We start from the raw sequence: 23,313 nt of genomic DNA, 5'->3' as shown, positions 1-23,313 counted from the left end.
GTAAGGGTATATTTCAGCCAAGTTGTTTATAAAACTGTATCGTATACTTAAGGGATATCATCCTATCGGCTTTTGTTGAAAGCATTGAACATGGATTTCTCTGGTTTGGCTCCAACATCATGTTTCTGCATTTGTATCATCTGTTTCTTCTTTGGTGCCATCATTTACTAATTCTCTGTGCTGCTCCCCTTTCCGTGGCCGCCGTTTTGGTGTCCTTGTTGTCAAATGCTTCTCGTTACCACTCTATCCCAGATTGTATGCTGCTTTTGAGCAGACTTCTCATGCCACAGTTCAGACGCAAGGTATTGAAGGTTAGTGTCGGGTGAACTCTGATTTATATCTGTGCAGGTAGCAAGTTTTCAGTGTTAGAAGAAGAGCAGCTTGAGAGCAGTGCTGGAACCACCAAAATGGGCGGGACTAGGTTCCTACACTGAGAAATCAGTGGTTCAGTGTTCATTCAAACTCCTTTAAATAAGTTGAATGTATTTATACCTTGGTGTCTGTGCAAACTAGATGACTTTTATTTATTTGCTTGAATTATCATTTAGAGAATAATATTTGACATAGCATGTTGCTTTAATTATAAAAGATATTTGGTAGGTTTAGCATAGGAGAATTTTCTTTGAACTAAGATGATTGACTTTGGGACATTGACTTTGAAAAATTAAAATTTCATACACTCTTGTTTGGAGTATGTGAAAACCTGTCACAACTTTTTCCCCTGCAGGTTTTTAATTGGGCACGAGAATCTCCTCCAGACCCTCACAAACCAATGGATACTTACTATGACTCGAGTAGAGGACGATTAGCATCTTACGTGCTGAAGAAGCCAGAAAACTTGACGGCCGATGATTTCAGTAATGGCCAGACTCTCCCCGTCATTCAGATTCCTGACATGCAGCGAGGGCTGGATTATTTCAAACCGTGGTTAAGTTCTGATACTAAACAGCCATTTATTCTTGTAGGACCAGAAGGATGTGGCAAAGGGTAAGAGCAGAAAATTGTTGATTGAGGTACATAGTGTGGATTTGTATTCCTTTCTTCTTTTAAAGTAATTTAACAGCTCTGTTACCTTTCTTTTGCCTAAAGTAGCATTTACAATTTCATGAAGGACTCTTTCCATTGTCACTACTTGTAAAAATGATGTGACTGTAGAGAATTATAGAGAAGAACATGTCTTTTTTTCCTGCCAGCTTATGTGTTTTCTGATGGAAAGAGAACAGTCTGAGAAGATACATGCATACAGTCCCAACAAAAACTGAATACCTTAGATACACTCACAAATTATTACCTGCTTTAGTGATAAAAAATGCATCTGGAAATTAGCTCTCTATTTAAAAATAACTTTTGTATCCGTGTAATTCAGCCTACTTTTAGTGCCTACTGAGTGTAGGATCTGGAAATAAAGGAGACATGATTATTAGTTTCACATTTTTAGTAGTAATTTAAAAATTCTATAAAATCATAGTAAATATTTTTTTAACTTGGAGTACTTAATATCTTAAAATCTTTCCTTCAACTGTGGGGAAACAGTTGGTATCTTTTATATGTACTTTATCAAGTTAAATTATTTCTGTAAACTTTGATTTTTTTTTTTGTTGAATGAGTCCCAAGAGTGCCTTCAAATATGAATTTATGTTTTTATATTGTAAACATTAGAAAGCTACCTGTTAAGCCATATCCATGTTTACCATTTTCCCCTTAAACATCATATTACATAATTTAGAAACTGAAATATTTATAAGATAGAAATTTTATGTTGACTATACACAGTGTTTAATTGGTTGTATTTTCGAAGTCCAATGTCCTCCGTCTCTCATAGGATGCTGCTAAGGTATGCCTTTTCCCAGCTCCGGTCCACTCAGATCGCTGCAGTTCACTGTAGTGCCCAGACCACGTCTCGGCATCTCCTGCAGAAGCTGAGCCAGACCTGCATGGTGATCAGTACTAACACGGGTCGCGTGTACAGACCGAAGGACTGTGAGAGACTTGTTCTGTACCTGAAAGATATCAACCTGCCCAAGCTTGACAAATGGGGCACTAGCACTTTGGTTGCTTTCCTGCAACAGGTGAGTCTTACTCCTTGAAGTGTTAGGATGTAATGGGAAAGGGTTAGAAAATCTGCTTTCCTCCTCGGGGTCAGTTTTATCCAGCATGTGTTGTGGACATTGAACTCCCAAAGCTTGTAGTAATCTGGTTCCAGGACTACTTTCTTCCTGCCTTTTCTTTTTTTTCTTTCTTTTTTTTTTTTTAGAGATTTTATTTTTAAGTAATTTCTGCACCCAGCATGGGGCCCGAACTCACGACCCCAAGATCCAGAGTCGCAGGCTCTACTGACTGAGCCAGCCAGGTGCCCCCACAAGCCTCCCTTCTTTGATGTTCTTCCCTATAGAAGTTAGCATTACAGCAAGATAATGTATGACAGGAAGAGTAAAAACAACCTTCACCCTATACTTATTTCCTGTCCTTTATTTCTAAAACAGAGGGAAAGCAGAAGCTGGGGATGATGTGGGATTTGGGGAAATTTCTGCTTCATTTTTCTAGGGATGCATTTTTCAGAGAGCAGGTAGATGTCCTTGGTCATGGCCCTTTATGGGCTTCCTTAGCTCAGTACTCTGCCTCTTAGCCCGAGTAAAGGCGAAGGTCGGACACCATGCATTCTGTCAGTGTGGAAGTCGTTATTTATGTGGTTTGCTTCACATTAGAAACCCTGCATTCTAAATTAGAGTTTATTATGTTTATATGGGTTCAAACTTAGCTTTACTATGGAACTGTAGAATATGACAAAATATTTATAAAGAAAACCAAAATAGTTTCCTTATATTTTTCCTGATTTCTTTCACTTTTTTTCCCCTAATTGCTGGTAGATTTATATGTCATCTGGATTTTAATGTTTATTAGAGAGAAAAGCACTTTAAAAATGAGGATAATTCAGCTAACATTAATTGAATGCAGAGTCTTGAAGAGTATTATTTTTCAATGTTATAAGAATTTAAAGTATATTTCAATCTTAAATATTTGAGTTAGGTAGAGGAGGATGATTGCATTTGGAAACAATTGAATTTTATGCAAAAATATTTTATATCACTATTAGAAAATCCTAAGCCTAAAACATTTAAAATACATTTATGTTCAAAAAGGTACTGACATATCAAGGATTTTATGATGAAAATTTGGAATGGGTTGGTTTAGAAAATATTCAGATTGTGGCTTCTATGTCAGCTGGAGGAAGACTGGGAAGACATAAGCTGACCACCAGATTTACTTCCATTGTTCGTCTTTGTGCTGTGGAGTATGTATCATAGTGTTCTTAAATTTTTTTTTTTTTTTAATTTGGGGAGACGTCTTCTGTATTTGAATTTTATTAAAGGTATCCATTAATGATAATTTTTTAAGATGAAGAATATAAAAATAGTCAAACTTGAGTTCTGTTATTTTTTTCCCTGTCCTTCCTAAACTTTAGGCAGTAATTTAGGGTGATAAAGGCGTTAATCAGTGTTTCTTAAATATTAGAAATAAAACCCAACTGTTTTGTATCCTCTCTGTTCTAAAATGTTAGTATCAGGAATCTGAATGATGGATATTAGATTTTAATAAGGGTTTCATAAAACAAAAATACTATCAAATTTTATGAAGATAAATAAACATAATGTAAACAGGCACAAGGTGGAGTCAGGTCAGGTTTGTGGGTGGCAGCATTAATCCTGATGCATGCACCCATCTCCATGGTCCATAATTGTTGCAAGAACTTGTAAATTTTATGGATCTGGAGCTTGTCCTCTGTTCCGTTTTGCCTTAAAAAATATTGTTTTGATGCTTTCATGCTAATTGCACCCATCTATTAAATTGTACTTTCAGAAATGTTGTAGCTACCAATTAAGCTGTATTGAAATAGATTTTGGTTTGAGAGAAACAGGTTGATTTCATTTGTTTATTCTACTTTTACAGTTCTGAGTTGATTACTGCCAAATGGGTCAGCTACACTTAAAATTTTTCTTAAGCAAAATTTACCTTTCGGTCCTTTCTAAAAATCAGTGATTTCTAAACAATTATGTTTTCAAGTAATTTCACCAGAAACTTCTTTTAGGACCCTCAGTATTTGAGAGCAGATAAGTAGGGGTCAGAATAGGGACCTAGAGCCTGGCTTTAGTCCCTGGATAAACTGGGGAGGGGGGGTATCTGAACCTCAGAGCAATGCAGCTGGAAAACTGCTACAAATGAACATTAACGTAATAATCTAGAACATTGTATTTTCAGCTATTTTCTTATGTGCCCTCTTTCAGTTACCCAGAAAGAGAGCAATTACAGACAATTTATGGAGCATATTTGGAACCCGTTCTCCATAAAAATCTGAAGAATCACTCTATTTGGGGCTCTTCATCAAAAATCTACCTCTTAGCGGGATCTATGGTCCAAGTCTATGAACAGGTATATACTTCCTCATTTATATTGTAATTGTCGTGTCTCTTGGTTTCACTCCCAGAGGGACTACCTTTAACGCTGACCTGTGTTGACACTTCAGCTTTCTTTTCGTCTTGTTGATTAGGCTTTTCTACCAGAGAGTGAGCTCTCTGAGCGCAGATGCTCTAATAGACACTCAGTGAACATGGAATGAATGAATTAATGCTGGGTGGTTTTCTGTTATCAACTAAAATTTAGCATATTCAGAATGTTCCTCTTCTTTGCAAAACTGGATCTTTCTCCCGACTTCGATCAGCTTCTGTCTTGGAGACTTCAAACCAGGGAGTGGTCTTTGAGGTTTCTTCTTTCTTGTTGCCTGGGAGGAAATGCCTCCAGTTCCTTCCTTAGTGAAGCGGGATGGTGCTTGAAATCAGTCAGTAAAGGGCACAGAAGACATTCATTCAATACCTTCTTTTCTCGTGCCGGTCCTAGGGATGCAGAGAGGCCTGAGTCTCTGTTTTCTGGAAGCTTACAGACCAGTCAGGAACCTGGTCCCGTAAATAAATTATTACTACAGCGTGATGAGTAGTGGAACTGTGACAATAGGCACAAGTTACAAATAGCGTGGAAGAGGAAGGAAGTGACTCTGCTGTGTGGTAGTTGTTAAGAGGAGGTGAAATGTGACCTGAGTTTGTTTGTTTTGGAAGATGTATTTATTTATTAGAGAGAGAGAGAGAGAGAGAGAGAGAGAGAGTGCACCGTGGTGGGGGGAGGGGCAGAGGGAGAAGCAGACTCCCTGCTGAGCAGGGAGCCCGATGTGGGACTCAATCTCATGACCCTGAGATCATGACCTGAGCCAAAATCAAGAAATCAACCGACTGAGCCACCCAGGCGCCCCGAAATGTGATGTGAGTTTTGAACAATTAATAGAAATTCCCAAAGTGGCTGGAGATGAAAGAAGATCTTCCGAGGTAAAGGGGACAGCATGCGAAAGTTAGGGAAGTGTTTGTGGAAGATGCTTTTGGCAGTGTTGGAGTAGATGTGGGGCAAGGGAAGTTAGAAAGCATTGATTACTTTCTAAATGAATTCGGAAGCTCAGTGATCAAGGCCGGAGCGAGAGCAGTGGGTCCTGTCCATGAGGAGGAAGGCACAGGCTCTCATGGGTCATGTATCAGGAGTCGCACTTTGATCCGTTCGGGATCGGTGACTGTTTGAACACGAGACCGCTCTGTGGCTCCTGCCGTTAGCAAACATGTCTGTCCCGGACCCGGGAGTGCCTTGGAATTGCAACCACTGTGTGTAAAGCTTCGCTTCACCTTCCTTGAGTTCCTCTGCTCAGCAGGGCTTTTTAACCTTTTATTTTTTCTTGGACAACATTTGGCAGTTTGTTGAAGCCTATAAATACCCCTCTTAGAGAATGTTTTTAAATGGGTAAAATATAATGTATGAGATAACTAAGGAAATCAGTTCTAATGAAATATAGTTTCTTCTCACTAGTAGAAATTGGGCATTCCTGTGAGTGTGGTGACTGAAAAATTTATAGCATTATATATTTGGAAATACGTTATAAATAAAATGTATATTATGTATTTAGAAAATGAGAACAGACAGTTGACTTTATTTTCTTTTCCAGGTGCGGGCCAAATTTACAGTTGATGATCATAGTCACTATTTCTTTACTCCTTGCATCCTTACCCAGTGGGTTCTTGGCTTATTCAGATATGATTTAGAAGGAGGTAAGTTTTACTTTTATGATTTCAAATTGCTTTTCTTTCTTTGGAATGCCATAGTGTATCTGTGTGTGTGTGTGTGTGTGTGTGTGTGTTCTAAACTGTTTATGATTGTTGCTGGTAAAATTTGATTTGGGGAAAAATAAAATTGCTAGTGATGTTTAATATGCTTTTTGGAATTAGTATTTTTATTGAACAACTAGAGATAATGATGCTTAATATATTCTTTAAATAATCAAAACAACTTATCAATAACACATTGAATTTTACCTTTTTTCCCTTTTCTTGTACTTATCTGATGCCAACCTGACGGTATGCAGATTTTTATTCTTTCTTTCTAGTATTATGTTGAGGTAGACCATCTGCAAGTCATTTGAATTTTATTACAACTAAAGAAAATGTTGTCTTTTTTAGGATCCTCAAATCACCCACTAGATCATGTATTAGAAATCGTAGCTTATGAAGCACGGCGCTTATTTCGTGACAAAATTGTTGGTGCCAAGGAACTTCATTTATTTGACAGCATTTTAACATCTGTGTTTCAAGGAGATTGGGGCTCAGATGTATTAGACAATATGGCAGGTAATATAGTTAAGGAGTTTATGTAATAAATAAATGTTACAAGAATTGTAAACTTTTCTTGCTAATAGCATGATTTCGTATTTCTGTGTAAATAAAACGTTTGGGTAATTTTAATGTTGTTTTTACTGTAAGGGGCCGCTTTTTCCTTTTTGCTAGATTTCTAAATAAATATAAATAAAATATAGTGACAATAGTTGTTTTCTTGGATTCAGGCCATAGTGTTTTATATCTGCAATTCAAAATTAGGTTTCCTGAGGGATTTTTATTAATAAAGGTTTTATTTAAAGCCGTATGTGTATGAGACTTAAAGATCATTGGGAAAGTCCATATTTGATTATAATTAACTTTTGCTTAGAAGTAAATCATGTCATCAGCACAGAACTTCTTATGTACTCTTGTCTCCAGCTTCACCCACAGTTAGGATAAATAAAGCATAACACCACTCACTCAAAGCAGCTCAGTTGCATTTGCAACTGTTACCACTTAACAACCAACTTGCATTTTGAAGACTGCTGTGGGAGTAGTGCGTGTGATCTGAAAACTGTCTGAAAACTGTCGTGGCGGAAGGACCTTTGATACAAGACCATATCGTGGAAGTATTTCTTAACCGCTTTCAAGCTACAGAGTGAGGTTCTGTCCGGTTAGACTGTAAAGCTAGAAATATTCCATGTAGCGCGTTCTGTGTCCTGCCAGATTCGGTATTGCCCCCCGGTCGTAACTGCATAGGCCGAAGGGGATTTTGAAGATGAGGAAGATGAGGAGGTTGGCAGAGGGATTTTCGAGGTGCGGCTTGAGTTTCAGAATCAGGAAATGAGTTGGAGAAGCCAGGGCAGGATGAAAGGTGAGAGTGAGCCCTGGTCGCAGCTCAGAGTTGGCTCATTCTGAGTGAGGCTTTGTTAGCGTGACCTGTAGCTCTCCTTGCTTAGTGGGGGCAGGTTTCGTTTCTTAAATGGCACCATCTTTCTCAGACTGAGAATTGCCTGAATGGTATCTCTTCTTGCAAAGAAGGTAGCATGTTCTTTGGGCATTAGACAGTAGCAGTGTCTTATTGGGTATCTGAATTCTCTAGAATTTGTTATCTTTCAGGGTTTCCTTTGTAGGACTCAATAAAGAATACATGCTTTTTTCCCCCCTCACCGTTTTTACTTTTCAAGGAAAGGTTGTATTTTTTAAAAATACAGGCTTGATAAATGTCGTATCTCGGCAAGTAGGATTTTCACATAGTGGAATATTAATTTGTTAAGAAAAATGTAATCTTAGAAGACTTGGAAATAAGCTAGATACATTCTTGTGCTCAAGAAACGTGTAATCCAGTGGCAGATACAGATATGAAAGCCCTTACAGTGGTAACTATTGTTAGTGTGTTTAGAAGCCACGAAATTTGTGCAAGTAGATGGTTAAACTGATAATTATAATAGAACATGAAGTGTTTTACAATTAGTATAACTTTTCTGAATATATTTGAGATAAATGCTAGATAGTAGTGTGTAGAAGGGTTAATTTTTTTGAGGGAGTTACTTTGAAACCTTGAAATAAAAAAAATTTATTTTGTGATAATTGCACATTAACATACAATTGTAAGAATTCATACAGAGTATGTGTAGCTTTTACTTGGTTTCTCTTGATGGTAACATATGGCAAAATTACGGTGGAGCATCACAACCAGGGTATTGACATTGATACAGTTAATACTCAGAGTTATCTGTCCTGCTGCCCTGCTGTAGCCATATCCAGGCCTCTGGAAACCGCCAGCCTGTTCTGTATTTAATTTGCCATTTCGAGAATCTTATTTTCACTCAGAATAATTCTCTGGAGACACACACAGGTTGCTGTGAGTCTCAGTACTTTGTTCCTTTCTATTGACGAGTGGGTATTCAGATGTACTACCATTTCTTGAACCATTTACCTGTTGAAGGGCGTCTGGGTTATTTTCTGTTTTTGACTATTAGGACGAAAGCTGCTATAAGCAGTTCATGTAGAGATGTTTGTGTGAACATGCACTTTTGTTTTTCTGGGATAAGTGCTCAGGAGTGCAGTTGCCGGGACGTATGGTGCTCTTGTGCTTGGTTTGTGAAGCATACTGCCCTGCTCTTTTCCAGAACGGCTGTATCATTTTACACTCCCGTCAGCAACATGTGAGTAATCTAGTTGCTCCGCACACTTGCCTTTGCTTTTGTCATGCTGTTTTATTTTAGCCACTGTCGTAAGTGCGTGTGGGTACATCACTGTGGCTTTAATTTGCATTCTGCCAACAGCAGATGCGCTCGAGCATCTTTCATGTGCTCACGTGCTGTCTCTGAATCCTTTGAAGTGAGGTATCTCTTTCTGTGACTTGCTCATTTTCTAATTGGATGGTTTATCTTCTTTTGAGTTTTGAGAGTTCTTTATATATTACGGATGCTAGTTTTTTGTTAAATATGAGGTTTGCAAACATATTCTCCCGCTCTTTCGCTTGTCTTTCCATCCTTTTAATAGGGTCTCCCACAGCTAAATATTTCAATTTTATCAAGTACAACTTAGTAATTTTTTTTCAGGATCTTTTGGTGTCAAGTTTAAGAACTCTGTTTGGTCCTAGTTCTTAAAGATTTTCTCCTGTGTTTTTTTCCGAAAAGTTTTATGGTTTTGTTTTAAGTCAGTAGCCCACTTTGAGTTAATGTCTGTGTGAAGAGTGAGGCCTCGGGTCACCTTCTTTGCCGATGGATGACCACTTGCTCCGGCACTGTTTACTGCAAAGGGGACTTTTCTTCCTCGAGTTGCTTTGCACTTTGTCAGAATAGTTGTGTGAACATATCTCTTGGTTCTCCGTCCTCTTACATCCATTACATGTCTGTCCTCCCACCAGCACCACCTGTTTTCATTAGTTTAGAAATCTTGAAATTGGGTAGACTGACTTCTCCTGCTGTCTTCTTTTTTACAGTTGTTTTCGCTATTTAAGTTCTTTACCTTTCTCTATATATTTTAGAATAATCTTATCTAAAGGTAATGTTGCTAAGCTTTGGATGGGAATTGCATTAACTCTGTATATTGGTTTGGGGAGAAATGACATCTTCATTATGTTGAGTCTTCCAGCCTGTGAACATGATATATCTGTCCATTTGTTTAGATATTCTTTGCTTTCTTTCATCAGTGTTGTGTAGTTTTCAGCACATAGTTCTGTACATATTTTGTTAGAGGAACAACTAAGATTTAAAATTTTTTGAGTGATACGAGAGTCAGATCATGTTAAAGATGACGGTGCTGCGTGGCGAGGGGGAAGACTCCGCGTAGGTTCAGAGGCATGAGGAAGCTGGCGTGCACAGCGCAGGGCAGAGAAGGAGAATCGCGCAGTCAGTGGAGCCAGGTCCGGGGGCCTCGATGGGTTTGGCTGCTTTTCCGGGCCCCACGGGAGTGGTACGGCGCTGTGCAGTTCTTCCATGTGCTCCCCCGGGAGAGCTATTGAGGATGTACTGGATGGCCAGAGACATATGGCAGGACACAAGCCGGGAGATCCTGCGGTAGCTGAGGTGACACCTGATGACATGGGGAGACAGTGAGTTCAGTCCTCTATGTGTTTCACTGTTTGCAGGCTCTTTGAGTGTCTCTTGGGGAACGTGCATCAGGTTTATCAGCTCTGTGAGGGTAGCAGTCGCGTCTGTCTTACTGCTTCTCTCTAACGGGAAGTGCGGTGCTTAAACACCTGTGTTTAGTGACGAACATTGTATGTTTGTTACATGTCTGTTAAGCAGTTGGAAGTGTGGGACCAGAGTAGAGCTCGGGAGACTTGCCAGTAGGTGACTGGGTTTTGGTATATCAGTAGTTGATAATCTAATCCACAGAATAAGGTTAAATAATTCAAGGGGAGTGTTTAGGATTAAAGAATAATGGACTGAATTTAGATCCCAGGGAAAATAAGAGTAGAAGGGATACGCAGAGAACTGAGAGGACTGGTGGTTGTGCCTTGTTGAGTATCAGGATCAACAGATCTAAGGAAAAAGCCTCAAATGCACACCAGGTCATGACGGGGGCAGTGACTACGACGGGGATTGGGGCTTGGCGGTTATGGCAGCATTGTTCCCAAGTAAGAGTTTGATTATAGAGGTTTCTGCAGGGAGAGGATAGTGTAGGAAAAGCAGTGATGAGGGAAAGGAGAAGAACGTGAAGGAGCTGGGGTCCAAGGAAGCTAAAACTGCCATTGAGCGGAGCACGTGAGAAGGAGGGTACTTTATGGAGCACCCTCCCCAACGGATCAGGAGGGAAAGGTTCAGCAGAACGGTCAACAGATTTTCCTTGTGTGGTCACAGGATGCTGCTGGGGATAACTATAAGGGAAGTGGTGGGGTTTTTGTTTTCTAATTAAAATTCAGTTACTTTTTCCTTTATTTTAGAATTAGGGCTCTTGATGGTATTTATAAATCTGTGTTCTTTCTCAAGGAGAGTTTTGAGTTTTAGTTGCCAATTTTATATGGAGATTGTGGAGGAGGGGAGGGAAGTAGGGAGAAAGAGCACAAGGGAGAGTAGTGGGGAGCACTCAGGGGAGGACCCTCCGTTTGAGGAGAGAGAGGTGGGGGTCAGGGCTGGAGTGGGGACACATCAGCTACTCTTCAGGGAAAGTTTGACATGGCAGTGTAAGGTCTTTGTATCTTAGCTGACTTTATCGTCTCACCAGGCACACTGTAATTTACTTTCACGTTTCTGGGGATCTTATTCGGAGGATTAACTGAAAAATAATTTAACGAACAGTGTATTTCCTGGTGCTGCCATTACCAATACACGTATAAAACCAAAAATACCTTTCATTTCTGCAGACAGTTTCTATGTTACATGGGGAGCCCGACACAACTCAGGAATAAGGGTGGCCCCAGGACAGTCACTGCCTCCCCATGGAAAACCACTCGGAAAACTGAATTCTGCGGATCTCAAGGATGTTATTAGAAAGGTATAATCTTGGGACGCCTGGGTGTCTCAGTCGGTTGGGTGTCTGCCTTCGGCTCAGGGTCCTGGGATCAAGTCCCGAGTCGGGCTCCCTGCTCAGCGGGGAGTCTGCTTCTCCTTCTGCCTCCCTTGCCCCCCTCCCCCTTCGCTTGTGCATGTGTGATCTCACGTGTGTGCGTGCTCTCTCAGATAAATAAATCTTTAAAAAAAAGAGGAAGGTATAATCTGAATCATGAGTTTGAATTGGGATTTGGTTATGATTGTAGTCATTTAAGAAATAATTGTTGTAAGCTTTCCGAGGCAAACAAAGATTATACAATAGACCGAGCTGGTTCTTGTGGAGTGTGGTCTGTTGTGGTAGATCTGACTAAATGCTCCCGTACTCACACAGATATGGGTAAGATGGCCAAGGTACATGTTGGCAAAATGTATCTGATGTTGGAATTACTAATGAGGTTTAATATTAATTGGAAAATCATCCTAGAGCAGTGGCGTCCAAGTTCAGCGAGCATTAGAATCACTTTGAGAACCAGGAAATACGCTGCCTCCTGGGTCGCAGCCTGAGGAAGTCTCATTCCCCATTTCTCCCGGGCTCTCAGGTGGTGGTGGTGCGCTGGTTCACTGAAACTGAGGCGCACTCTACTAGAGATGTGTTTAGTTCTTTCTTCTTTGTGAAATTAGACAATATAAGAAGGAGAAACAGTGTTCTATGTATGATGATTTGCTTTGGAAGTGAGTGTGGATTTTATATCCAGAAAAGCTTGTGCGGTGCGTGGGATGGATGCTGCCGAGTCTGGGTGTGTTGGAAGTTGTTAAGGCTGCAGCGTCTGGTGTCCCTCATGCTGACACACAGTTGCTGGTGGGGCGGCCCGCACGAGGGCTTTGGATTCATTCCCCTGCAGTGCGCACCAGCAAGAGTTCACAACATTAGGTGTTATGGTCTGCACACACTGATCTGAGTTGAAACAACGAGTAAAATTTGAGAGTTTTTGAAGTTCTTGTAATTAGCCTGCTGTGTCGCCCTACGTTTTACCCATCCTATCAGCAGTATCCCGCAGGTATCTGATGACTGTGAGCTCTTGAACGTGTTTGGTATCACACAAGGTTTTTCGTAGAAGAGCTGGATTGCTGGGAGGCTGTGGAGCATAAGATGACACACCGCCACTTAGCCCCTTTTCCAGAGTGTATCAGAAGTGTAAGCCTTCCTCTAGATAACATGTATGTTATGTAATGGGGCATATATTAATGATAAAATATTCTTTGTGGTTTTTTAAAAGGGCCTCATTCATTATGGACGAGATAGCCAGAATTTAGATATTTTACTTTTCCAAGAAATGCTGGAGTATATGTCTCGGATCGACAGGGTGCTGAGCTTCCCTGGAGGCTCCCTCCTCCTGGCAGGACGGAGTGGCGTGGGCCGGCGGACCATTACTTCCCTCGTCAGTCATATGCATGGAGCCGTGCTGTTTTCTCCAAAGATTTCCAGAGGCTATGAACTGAAGCAGTTCAAAAATGATCTCAAACACGTGAGTTACTCAAATCCTTTGCTTTATTTGGTTTTAAAGCACAATTACTTGTTATTTTAAAAGCCTTCAGAGACCATTATGTCTCTGATATACATCGTAGTCTTCAGTATGGATGATGATTTTCCCTGTGGTTATTAGAAAATTATATTTTTATGTACAGAGAGGCTAGGTGGACATGGAAGATAAAAGGACAGAATTTATATAGGACACAGGTGGGTGTATTTAAAAATGATCGTCTGTCTTCGCTGTGAAATCATATTAACATTTCCCCAACTGTTTGTTCATGGACTGGATTTACCTTCCAAACTATATGGCTGAAGTTTGATATTTAATTTTGATTACAAAGAAAGAAAGAGAGAAAAAGGAGAAAAGAAAGACGTTATTTGTGTGAAGAATGGCAGTTTTTAACTGGGCCCCACACCTGTAATGGGTGCGAAGACCTCTGTTGCCACTTTCCGCGCAGGTGCTGCATCTTGCAGGGATTGAAGCCCAGCAGGTGGTTCTGCTTCTCGAGGATTACCAGTTCGTGCATCCTGCGTTTCTGGAGATGATCAATAGCCTTTTGTCTTCAGGCAAGTGAATGATTTCTCTTCAAAGAAAAGAAAAGTAATAATGTTACCTTCTGTAAAATTGTGTTTCAGAGCATGTGTGGTATGGGTTTTACTCAGGGGTCCTGGGATTAAGCATGCTTGGAGCTGGAGAATTGAGAAAGCCCATTTTTATAAAATCAGGAGATGGAAGAATTACGTAAGCATGATTATTATTATTATTATTTTTTAAAGATTTTATTTATTTATTTGAGAGAGAGAGAGAGAGCACGAGCAGGGGGAGCAGCAGAGGGAGAGGGAAACAAGCAGGCTGAGCAGGGAGCCCGACACGGGGCTCAACCCCAGGACCCCGGGATCATGACCTGAGCCGAAGGCAGACGCTTAACCGACTGAGCCACCCAGGCGTTCCCCCAAAATGATTAATGTTGGTGAATGTCCTGAAAAACTGGCCCTCTCATATGCTTTTGGTGGGACCATTATCTGTTACAGTCTTTTGGGAAAGTTATCAGTCAGTATTGTTTAAAAAAATGTGCCATACCCTTTAATATAGCAGCTCTATTACGTGTAGGAATTTCACCTACAGAAATAGTGGATTTAGCATGCAGGGAAATGCATAGTATAATTCATAATAAAAATGTGATGGAACCTCACTGTCCATCGTTAGTGGAATAGTTGAATAATGGCCTTAACATGGATATGTAAATACAGATATATTCTCAATATCTGAGGTCCATGTTTCTCAGATCGCGGTATGCTCTTGTTGTCTCTTGAGTCACCTGACTGTTTTCATGGTTTTCTGGAGAGGATACCTGCAATTTCCTATATGTCTTCCTTTTCTGAAGAATTTGTGACATTTATTCGAATCTCTTTATGAGTCGTCACTGTTAGAATTGGTAGGAGGTAGCTTAGTTTTAAACTTGGACCAAGATTGTTTTGTTATCTAAGTACAAAGTAAACCTTGTTAAAAGCTAGTTTCCATGATGTGCCTGTCGGACCCCGTGTTTAGTTAATGCTTGTTTTGTGTCATGTTAGGTGGGCTCTGAAATGAAATAGTCTTCTCTTCAGAATGTCACAGCTCTGGTCGAGGAACACGTGTGACTTAGAAAGGAAGTGTCTACATTTGGTGTTCACGTGACTGCAGGCAGGGACGCTGGTTAGGCAGTCAGCAGGCCAGTCTCCGGCCCAAGTCCTGCAGAGGCAGGTGCTGGAGTGGGGCTGCTGGGGCTCGGGACCTGCTCACAGGACCACTCCTGTCCATGTGTACAGTGTGTGTCCCTGCATCTTGCTTCAGTCGTCACTAGGTGGAGGCCTGTTCCTTACGGCTGAAACTGGTCCAGCAGAGAGACAGCTTTGTGCTAGGATCCTCGTTTTGTTTTGTGAAAGCAAGCATCCACATAAGCATTAATGCAGTGATTATTGTTTTTACCTTTTTACCTTAAGATAAATTGGTCTTTATTAGCAAGTTGTAACTTCAAAAATCGTAAGTTAAATTTTACCAACATTTTTAGCAAAAAAGTATTTGAAAAATGCTTTCAGAGAAAATAGGCATTTGTCTTGTTTTTCTGTTTCAAATTCTTATTTGCTGTAGTGGATAGTATGTACCTAGAGCTAGGTTTCTTTGCTACATTTAAGGAATCGAAAGTGTCTTGTTGGGGCGCCTGGGTGGCTCAGTGGGTTAAGCGTCTGCCTTCGGCTCAGGTCGTGATCCCAGGGTCCAGGGATCCAGCCCCACATCAGGCTCCCTGCTCTGCGGGAAACCTGCTTCTCCCTCCCCCACTCCCCCTGCTTGTGTTCCCTGTCTTGCTGTGTCTCCGTCTGTCAAATAAATAAAAAAATAAAATCTTAAAAAAAAAAAAAAAGTGTCTTGTTATGGCTGAAATTGAAAGACAGAGCAGATTTCTGTGTGTGTGTGTTTGGGTATGTACAAGCTTGGCAGACAAGACGTGGTCCGGCACCTCTGAGTTGGGCCTGAGGGAAAGTAGGGATGAGGCTGTGATGGGCCCTGTGTGAATGCACTGCCTTGGATGCTCGGCAAAAGGGTTTTTACTTAATCTTACTGGTTCTTGCAAACTTTAAGTATATTGGCTTAATAAATGTTTATTAAACACCTGTTATGTGCCAGGCCCAGTTCTAAATACTGGACTCATAGTTGTAAATAAGACCTAGTTACACTTGTGGTCTTAATCCAGTGTGGTTTGCCTTTTCACCATTCTGTTGCCTTGTAGCAGGCCCTGGACTAGTTCTGATTTCTAGTACAGGTTTCCATTCATTCATTCATTCATTCATTCATCTAATAAATATTTATGTTCCAGATACTTTGCTAAGGATGTTCTAAGGTTAATATTGAACATGATCAAATTTGTCCTTTGGGAATTCAGAATCTAATTGAGCAGGAAAGGAAAAATACTTCATTCATGGTTACGTGATGTGATACATGCTGAACAGTGACATGTTTAGATGTGGGAGAGAGAAAGAGTGCTCTCCCCAGCACCCGGGAAGTCAGCACAGCAGTGTCTCCTGGGACACATGGTAATTTGGGGGGGAAGGTAAAGGCCAGGGGAAGGCTGTGCATATAAATTCCAGGAAGAGGGAGTATTTCATTATATTTATGGGACACAAAGACGTTCACTGAGGCTAGAATACAAGGTCTCGTATGGGAGGGGTGGAGAAGAACCCGCAAAGACAGGTGGACAGCTAGATGGTCCACTGTCTCGAACGGCTTGCTCAGGAGTTTGAGTTTTAGCAAATGAAGGCAACAGAGGGAGATTTGTGAGTAACAGAGAGGTGATAGGGTTATGTATTTTTGGAAACAGCCTGAATAAGAGCAGACTGATACAAAAATAGAACAAGTGTTGTGGATGTAAAGTGTGTTTCAGCTGGGGTGATGCAGCTAAAACTCACGAGAAGTGCCGTGTTCCGTAGGTGAAGTTCCTGGACTCTATACCCTGGAAGAATTAGAGCCTTTGCTGTTGCCTCTCAAGGATGAGGCTTCGCAGGATGGTTTTTTCGGACCAGTCTTCAATTACTTCACATATAGTAAGTGACTGTATTGAATTCATCAATTCAAATTCTGGTTCATGTGAAATAAGTACCATTTAATTTGCCATATTTTCTAATTAGGTTGCAAAGGTATCTTAAATCTTGGGTCTATTTGGTAATTTATACTTTTTTCTTTTTTATGGTGCTTTTAGAAAAGCCAACCTATAGTAAAAGCATGTTAGCAAAATTTTAGCAGAAGGGAAAGATGAAAGTGTTTTCATGTTCCTTGGAATATTTACTTCACTGCTTTTGTTCCTGTGTGGTAAAACTAGTGTTCAGAACTTCCTATCTTAGAAAATTATCGAACTGTTTAGATTTTGCCAGACTCTCTAGTTTTTTCTGGCTCAGCAGCTTTCTGATCACAGAAGCGGTTTTATGTGCACTGCAAATACCTCACATTGAAGAAGTCGATAGAAGTCACTAATAATACCACCCAGACAGTACTACAACACTTAGCTGCTTTCTTTCCCTAAAAGAACATTTATTACTGAAACAGAGAAGCCGGTTAAAGAGCTCCTGTCTGCTCCCTCTCCTTCAAGTTCACACGGAAACTCTACCAGGCCTCTGAGAAACCGGTCATCCCAGTGCTATTCAAAACAGTTTCAGAACATGGATAATGAAGCAAAGTTTCCAAATTCCCTTTCATGAAGGGAAAACAATGTTGATGAAACAGGAAAATTTATTTCTCCTAAAAGAAAATTGGAGATCAATTTGCTTGTGAATATTGAAACCAAAATCCTTGAAAGAAAAATTGTAAAGTAGAATCCAGTTTCACATTTGAAAAGTAACATCCAAACAGCAATCTGGTACATACACTTGCCTTCTTCCCGAACTCCTTCTGCATCTTTTCTCTTAGCATGCACACACAAACACACACACAAGTATTTTTTAACAAAAATAAAAATCATAACTGTAATATTGCTTAATGGCTCCTACCATTTCATTTTAGAAAATTTTAAACTCATAAAAGCAGACCATATATAGATTTCCCCAGTTATTATTGTTGTAATGTCCATGGTAATTTTCTTATATTTTTTTTAGGAATTCAACAAAACTTGCATATCGTCTTGATAATGGATTCTGCAAATTTAAACTTCATAATAAACTGTGAGAGTAATCCAGCTTTGCATAAGAAATGCCAGGTGTTGTGGATGGAGGGTTGGTCAGATAGCAGCATGAGGAAAGTAAGTTTAACATTTAAGTATGGAAATGAAAAATAGCATACTTTCTTTTTGAAGTTACAGATTTTCCTGACTTTGCTTTGGTGTTTATTACATTACCTTAATTGTGGCACTGAATATACATGTTTGAAAACCTCTCTCTTTTCTTTTTGCTCTTATATGACATTTTAGTCGAGTGTAGAACTTCATGTTCTTAAGGACTACAGAGGTACTTATTGTACTTTTAAAATTTTATTCATTTCGTTAGCTAGCCTGTGATAAAAACATTGTAGCAATAATTTTAGCCATTTTCTTAAATTAAAAAAAATTAAATCTTTTAAAGAATATCTATCATTGTGGTGCTAAGTGTTGGGAGGGGGATGTGTTTGAAGTGTGAACTCATTGAACCATCTTAAGTGGAAGCCTCTGCCATTGCTTTGTTTGATAAATAATACTTTTCAGGATTATTTCTTTGAATAATATTTATATTCTCGATCATTCATTTCTTCGTTTTTGCGTAAAGAAGTACAGACTATTGCCTATCGTGAGTCAGAGGGAGGACTGTAATTTGAGATAAGAGATAAGGTTTTACAGATGAGATGATAGGTTAGTTAGATTTCAGCAGGTAGATAAAGGACAGGAAAATTATTCCAGTCTTAAGAGGCCACATGAACAAGAGGCTTCATTAAGAAGTAATTATCGGGTCTCTAATATGTGCCACTGTTCTATCTGTTGGGGTTATAGCAGAGAAAAAGCAGATGAAAGTCCCTGCCCTCATGGGGTTTACGAGGTTTTGGGGGGTCGCTGGGGGAACGTCTCCTTCAGGGAGATCCTGAGCCGACAGCGTGCCTGGTGATTCTGAGGGTCAGCCGGAAGCCCAGTCAGCGGTTAGAGTGATTCAGAGGGAGAGTAGTTGGAGATGAGGTCAGGGAAGTAAGAGGACAGCAGTTAGGATGGGGCATTGGGAGCCATTCTAAGGAGTTTAGCTTTTCCTGGAAACAGGTGAGGGAACCTTTGGAGGCTTTTGACACACCGTTCTAATGTTTTAACGGGGTTACTTTGGCTTCCGGGTTGGGAATAGACTCTCAAAGGCAAGGGTAGAATTAGTTACAAAGCTGTTGCAGTAATCCAGTGAGAGAGAAGGATGGTGTGCATTAGGGATGGAGGAGGAGAGGCGGTGGGAAGTGGTTGGATTCTGAATATGCTTTACTGTAGAAATAACCGAATTTGCTGACAGATTGTACTAAGATGTAAAAGGAGGTGAGGATGCAAGGATACTGCCAAGGATGTTGGCTTAAGTCCCTGGAAGGATGGAGTACGGAGAACAGGAAGACTGAGAAGAGCGTTTTGAGAGGAGGATATGAGGCTTGCAGTTTTAGGTGTGTTCTTTACGAGACGTCAGACCTCCAGACTGCAGGACGGAGAAGGCATCTGGGTATAGGAGTCTGGAGTTCAGGGGAAAGAAGGGTCAGGCATCCAGGATAAAACACTGGGAATTGTCAGAGTATGGGTGGTATTTACAGCTCTGAGAATGAATGATGCCACCAAGGAATGAGCGTTGACTACAAGGTGGAGAGAGTCAAGGACTGAAGTCTTGGGCTCTTGTTCAACATGAAGAGGTTGACGTGAAGACGAGGGATCTGCAAAGGATACAGAGAAGGGGCTGCTGTGGGGAAGCGGGGGAGAAACCAGCAGAGTGTGAAGATGAGCAGAAGGCTGCGTTTCAGGGCAGTGGTGCGCACAGGTGGATGGGGCCTGGGGGCTGACTTCGGCTCCGGCAGCAGGGAGCTCATTGTGAGGCTGAGAAAGCAGTTTCAGTTAGCGGCCGCCAACTGGAATGTGCTCCAGAAACAGTGAGAAGGAGATTGGAGAGAGTGAGTGTGGTCACCTCTTGTGAGGGATTTTGTTGTAAAGAGACATGGATCAGTAGGAAGGAAGTAGGTAAAAATAATACTTGTTTTTTTAAAACTTGTAATGGGACATACTATTGCATGTTCGTATGCCGTCGGGAATGCAAACAAGTAAGAACGTGCGAAAAAGGCAGGGGAACATTGTGCAGCCGTGTCGTGGCCTGGCGCACAAGTGAGAGGACTAGGGACTGGCCCCTGCAGCGAAGAAAGCAGGGCGCAGGGGCCCAGCTCCAGGTGAGTGGGCAGGTGTGGTATCAGGGCGTGGTGCACAGGCTTCTGATGGTTTCTCTTTTCTCAGTGAGCGACAGCAAGGTGATGAGTTGAGAGAAAAGCCGAGGGGAGAGTTTGTGGGACCCTGAAGGGATGCAAGAAGATACGCAGAACAGTTTGGACTAGTGAAAGAGGGGGAGGCTGAGGAGAAGGGGGTACGAGGGCTGGGTGGCATAGGGCTGGCGTGCGCTAGCAATCAGAGAGTTGAGCGGAGGCCAGTCAGCGTGGGCGCTCACTTGCACTTGGCCGGCATTGGGGCTTTGTGACTCGAGAACAGCCGAGTGAGTGAGGGCCGAGGGAGTTGCGAGCTCGAGATAGGAAGACGGTGAACGACAGTGTGGCGATTTTCAAATTCATACATCGCAGGTCTTAGTGGGGCATGAGGTTTATTGGCCTTACGAAGGGAATGAGCTGGGGCTGGCTGGGATATTTGCAAGTGAGATGATGGAATGATTTCAGTTCTTGTTAGTGACACGGTCTCAGGGTCTGACCATTTGCGGTAGGGCGTGATTAGCTGAGGAAAAGGTGGTGGAGAAGACACCAGAAGGACAGGAGTTGAAGGAATTGAGAGGTGAAGGTATTAATAGGAATTAATAGAGTTAATATGCCATTTTTATCTCCGAGGGGGAAAATGGAGGTAGAGGGGAGTGTGGGCCAATCCAGCCAGGAACACTTTGCAGATGGAGGGTGTTGTTTGGGGCTGGAGCATTGTTTTGTCACCCAGCTTTATTGAGATACAAACTGATAAATAAAAGTTGTATATATTTAATGTGTACGGTGTGATGTTCTGATATATGTATATCTTGTGCAATGTTTACACAATCAAGCTAGTTCACAGAAGGGATAGACTATTTTTTTTTTTAAAGATTTTATTGATTTATTTGAGACAGAGAGAATGAGAGACAGAGAGCATGAGAGGGAGGAGGGTCAGAGGGAGAAGCAGACTCCCCGCCGAGCAGGGAGCCCGATGCGGGACTCGATCCCGGGACTCCAGGATCATGACCTGAGCCGAAGGCAGTCGCTTAACCAAGTGAGCCACCCAGGCGCCCAGGGATAGACTATTTTAAAGAAAGCAAGTTTCCTAAGAAAAAAAATTCAGTTTATTTGAAAGGATAAATTTGAAATACTCTCCCAAAGGCTCCAGGGTTTTGGCAGAAATCAGTGAAGATGTTTGAGGAAAAAACAGTACTCTCTGGTCACGAACCATGGCACTTTCAAATTCTTCGTCAGTAAAGGGGTCTTTTTTGTGACATTGTGTTTAGTCTGGGAGATTCAGAAAGTGAGGCTTTGACCCACATACCTGGGCTCCTTGGGCTTCCTCTTGCAAAAATGTCCGTGTTCTGCTGCTTTAATTTTCTTCCTGGGTGGGAAACTAAGAGTATTTTATTTTACTTCTGGGTTTTTTTGTATATTTTAAATGAGTACTCTTATTATATTCTCATACTTTCCATTATAATAATGGGATCTGTTTATGAAACTTGATCTTACTTGTGATAGTGGCAGAATTCTATTGGTAGCTCGACAACAGTTTTTAAGATTATCAATTATGAAACTGTTAATTACCAATTGTGGAGTTCTTTTCATTTACGTTTAGTTCCTTCTTATTCAGGAGACCTCAGAATCCTTACTATCCCTCTATGCCCTGATGCCAAATAAAGCTTTTTATTTTTCTTATTGTATGATTTTAAATGGCATTTGTGATTATTTTCTAATTCAATCCAAACTGTGAGCTCCTTCATTTCATATGGTCTAATCATTTTTCAAGTGAGATGTTGTCAGTAATTTGCAATCAATTAATGGTTGATGTGTGTCAAAAATCTTGTCTAGGAAATATTCTAGAATATTAGAATTCTAAAAATTCTGAAGATGGATATATTCATTATTTCTCTTACTCTAGTAAGAAACCTAGTAGAAAAGTGTTCTTTTTATTTTTAACCTTTGATACTGGATTTATTTAAACTTTTTCCTATTGAGTTGAGGTTTGAAGAAATGCTCTTCCTGTTTTAGATACCTGAAATGTTATTCAGTGAAACAGATGGCGAAGAAAAATACAGCGACAAAAAAAGGAAAGTAGAAAAGAAAAAAAACTCAGGTAGTATTTTGATGAAATTGACTTTGTAAAATAATTGCCATTTTTTTGGTGTCATAGATTCGTTAAAGATTCACAGTGATTGTGAATTTGAATAATGATAAACTAGCATAAAGGCTTTTTTTTTTTTTTAAAGATTTATTTATTTGTTTGAGAGAGAGAGAGGGAGGGGCAGAGGGAGAGGGAGAGAGAATCCCAAGCAGACTCTGCACTGAGTGTGGGGCCTGATGCGGGGCTCGATCCCAGGACCCTGAGATCACGACCCGAGCTGAAACCAAGAGTCGGATGCTTTTAACTGACTGTGCCACCCAGGTGTCTCCTAACAAAGATTTCTTTTGATGAAAACTAAACTAAAGCTCTCTGTATTTATAAACTCGTGTTTATGTCATTTTCTGCAGGACCTAACTCATTATCTATTGTTTACATTTAAGAAGTTAAACAATTATATTCTTGACCTGGATGATCGGATGTTCTACTTACATTGTCTGGGGTCTTTGGCTAGAAGGCTAAGCTTCTCTATTAGTTTTCACTTTTCACTTAGCTATGTCACAGCGTGCAACTCACACATGAAAACGTTTTAGGGTGTTGTTTGAGTGTGGACACAATATTTTCTTAATTATACTTTCATTATTTTTTCCAGTTCCAAATTAATTTTGAATGTGGTCTTTTTTTTTTTAGTATCATAGCGCATTCATTAATTTATTTATCTTACCATCTAGTCACCAAATAGTTATTGAACTTGTTTTACTTTAGGTACTGGGCTGGATACTAGAGATGACTTAGGAGCTCCTACGGTACTAAAGAATAGCAAGAATTATGTTCTATATAAACATAAACTCTGATACAGTGAGATAAATGATGGTAGGAGTTGATATGAAGAGCCTTTGAAAGTGAGACAGCTTACTAGCAGATGTTGCAGCAAATGGACATGGGCAGATGGGCAGTTTGGAGAAGAGTGACTAGCATGGAAAAAGCTCCAAGAAATAAACGAGCTATTTTACTGGATCTGTGAGCAGCCCAACGGCTGAGACATGGACGTGTGAGCAGTAGAGTACTAGGTGAAGAGAAGGCAGGCGGCTTCAGTAATGACAAGCCTCCCGTGTCGTGCTAAGGAATTTGGATTCTGACACTTGGGTGATCTGCGGTCA

At 40.7% G+C, this 23,313-nt stretch overlaps 1 protein-coding gene across 1 annotated transcript in view; it reads left to right on the top strand.

Moving 5' to 3' along the window:
- DYNC2H1 (dynein cytoplasmic 2 heavy chain 1) overlaps positions 1–23,313 on the top strand; it is a 146,964-nt gene that overhangs the window by 65,033 nt on the left and 58,618 nt on the right. The window contains 12 exon segments of the mRNA XM_064583827.1: positions 728–987; positions 1,823–2,069; positions 3,141–3,292; positions 4,284–4,428; positions 6,035–6,137; positions 6,546–6,713; positions 11,497–11,627; positions 12,901–13,149; positions 13,613–13,721; positions 16,620–16,733; positions 17,778–17,920; positions 22,084–22,168. Of these exon segments, the coding sequence (XP_064439897.1) occupies positions 728–987; positions 1,823–2,069; positions 3,141–3,292; positions 4,284–4,428; positions 6,035–6,137; positions 6,546–6,713; positions 11,497–11,627; positions 12,901–13,149; positions 13,613–13,721; positions 16,620–16,733; positions 17,778–17,920; positions 22,084–22,168 (1,906 nt within the window).

This window comes from Mirounga angustirostris, unplaced genomic scaffold (assembly GCF_029215605.1).
Source record: "Mirounga angustirostris isolate CCGP_5_RB_7025 unplaced genomic scaffold, mMirAng1.0.hap1 SCAF_32, whole genome shotgun sequence".
Lineage (NCBI taxonomy): Eukaryota > Metazoa > Chordata > Mammalia > Carnivora > Phocidae > Mirounga > Mirounga angustirostris.
This window is presented reverse-complemented; position numbering and strand designations above follow the sequence as displayed.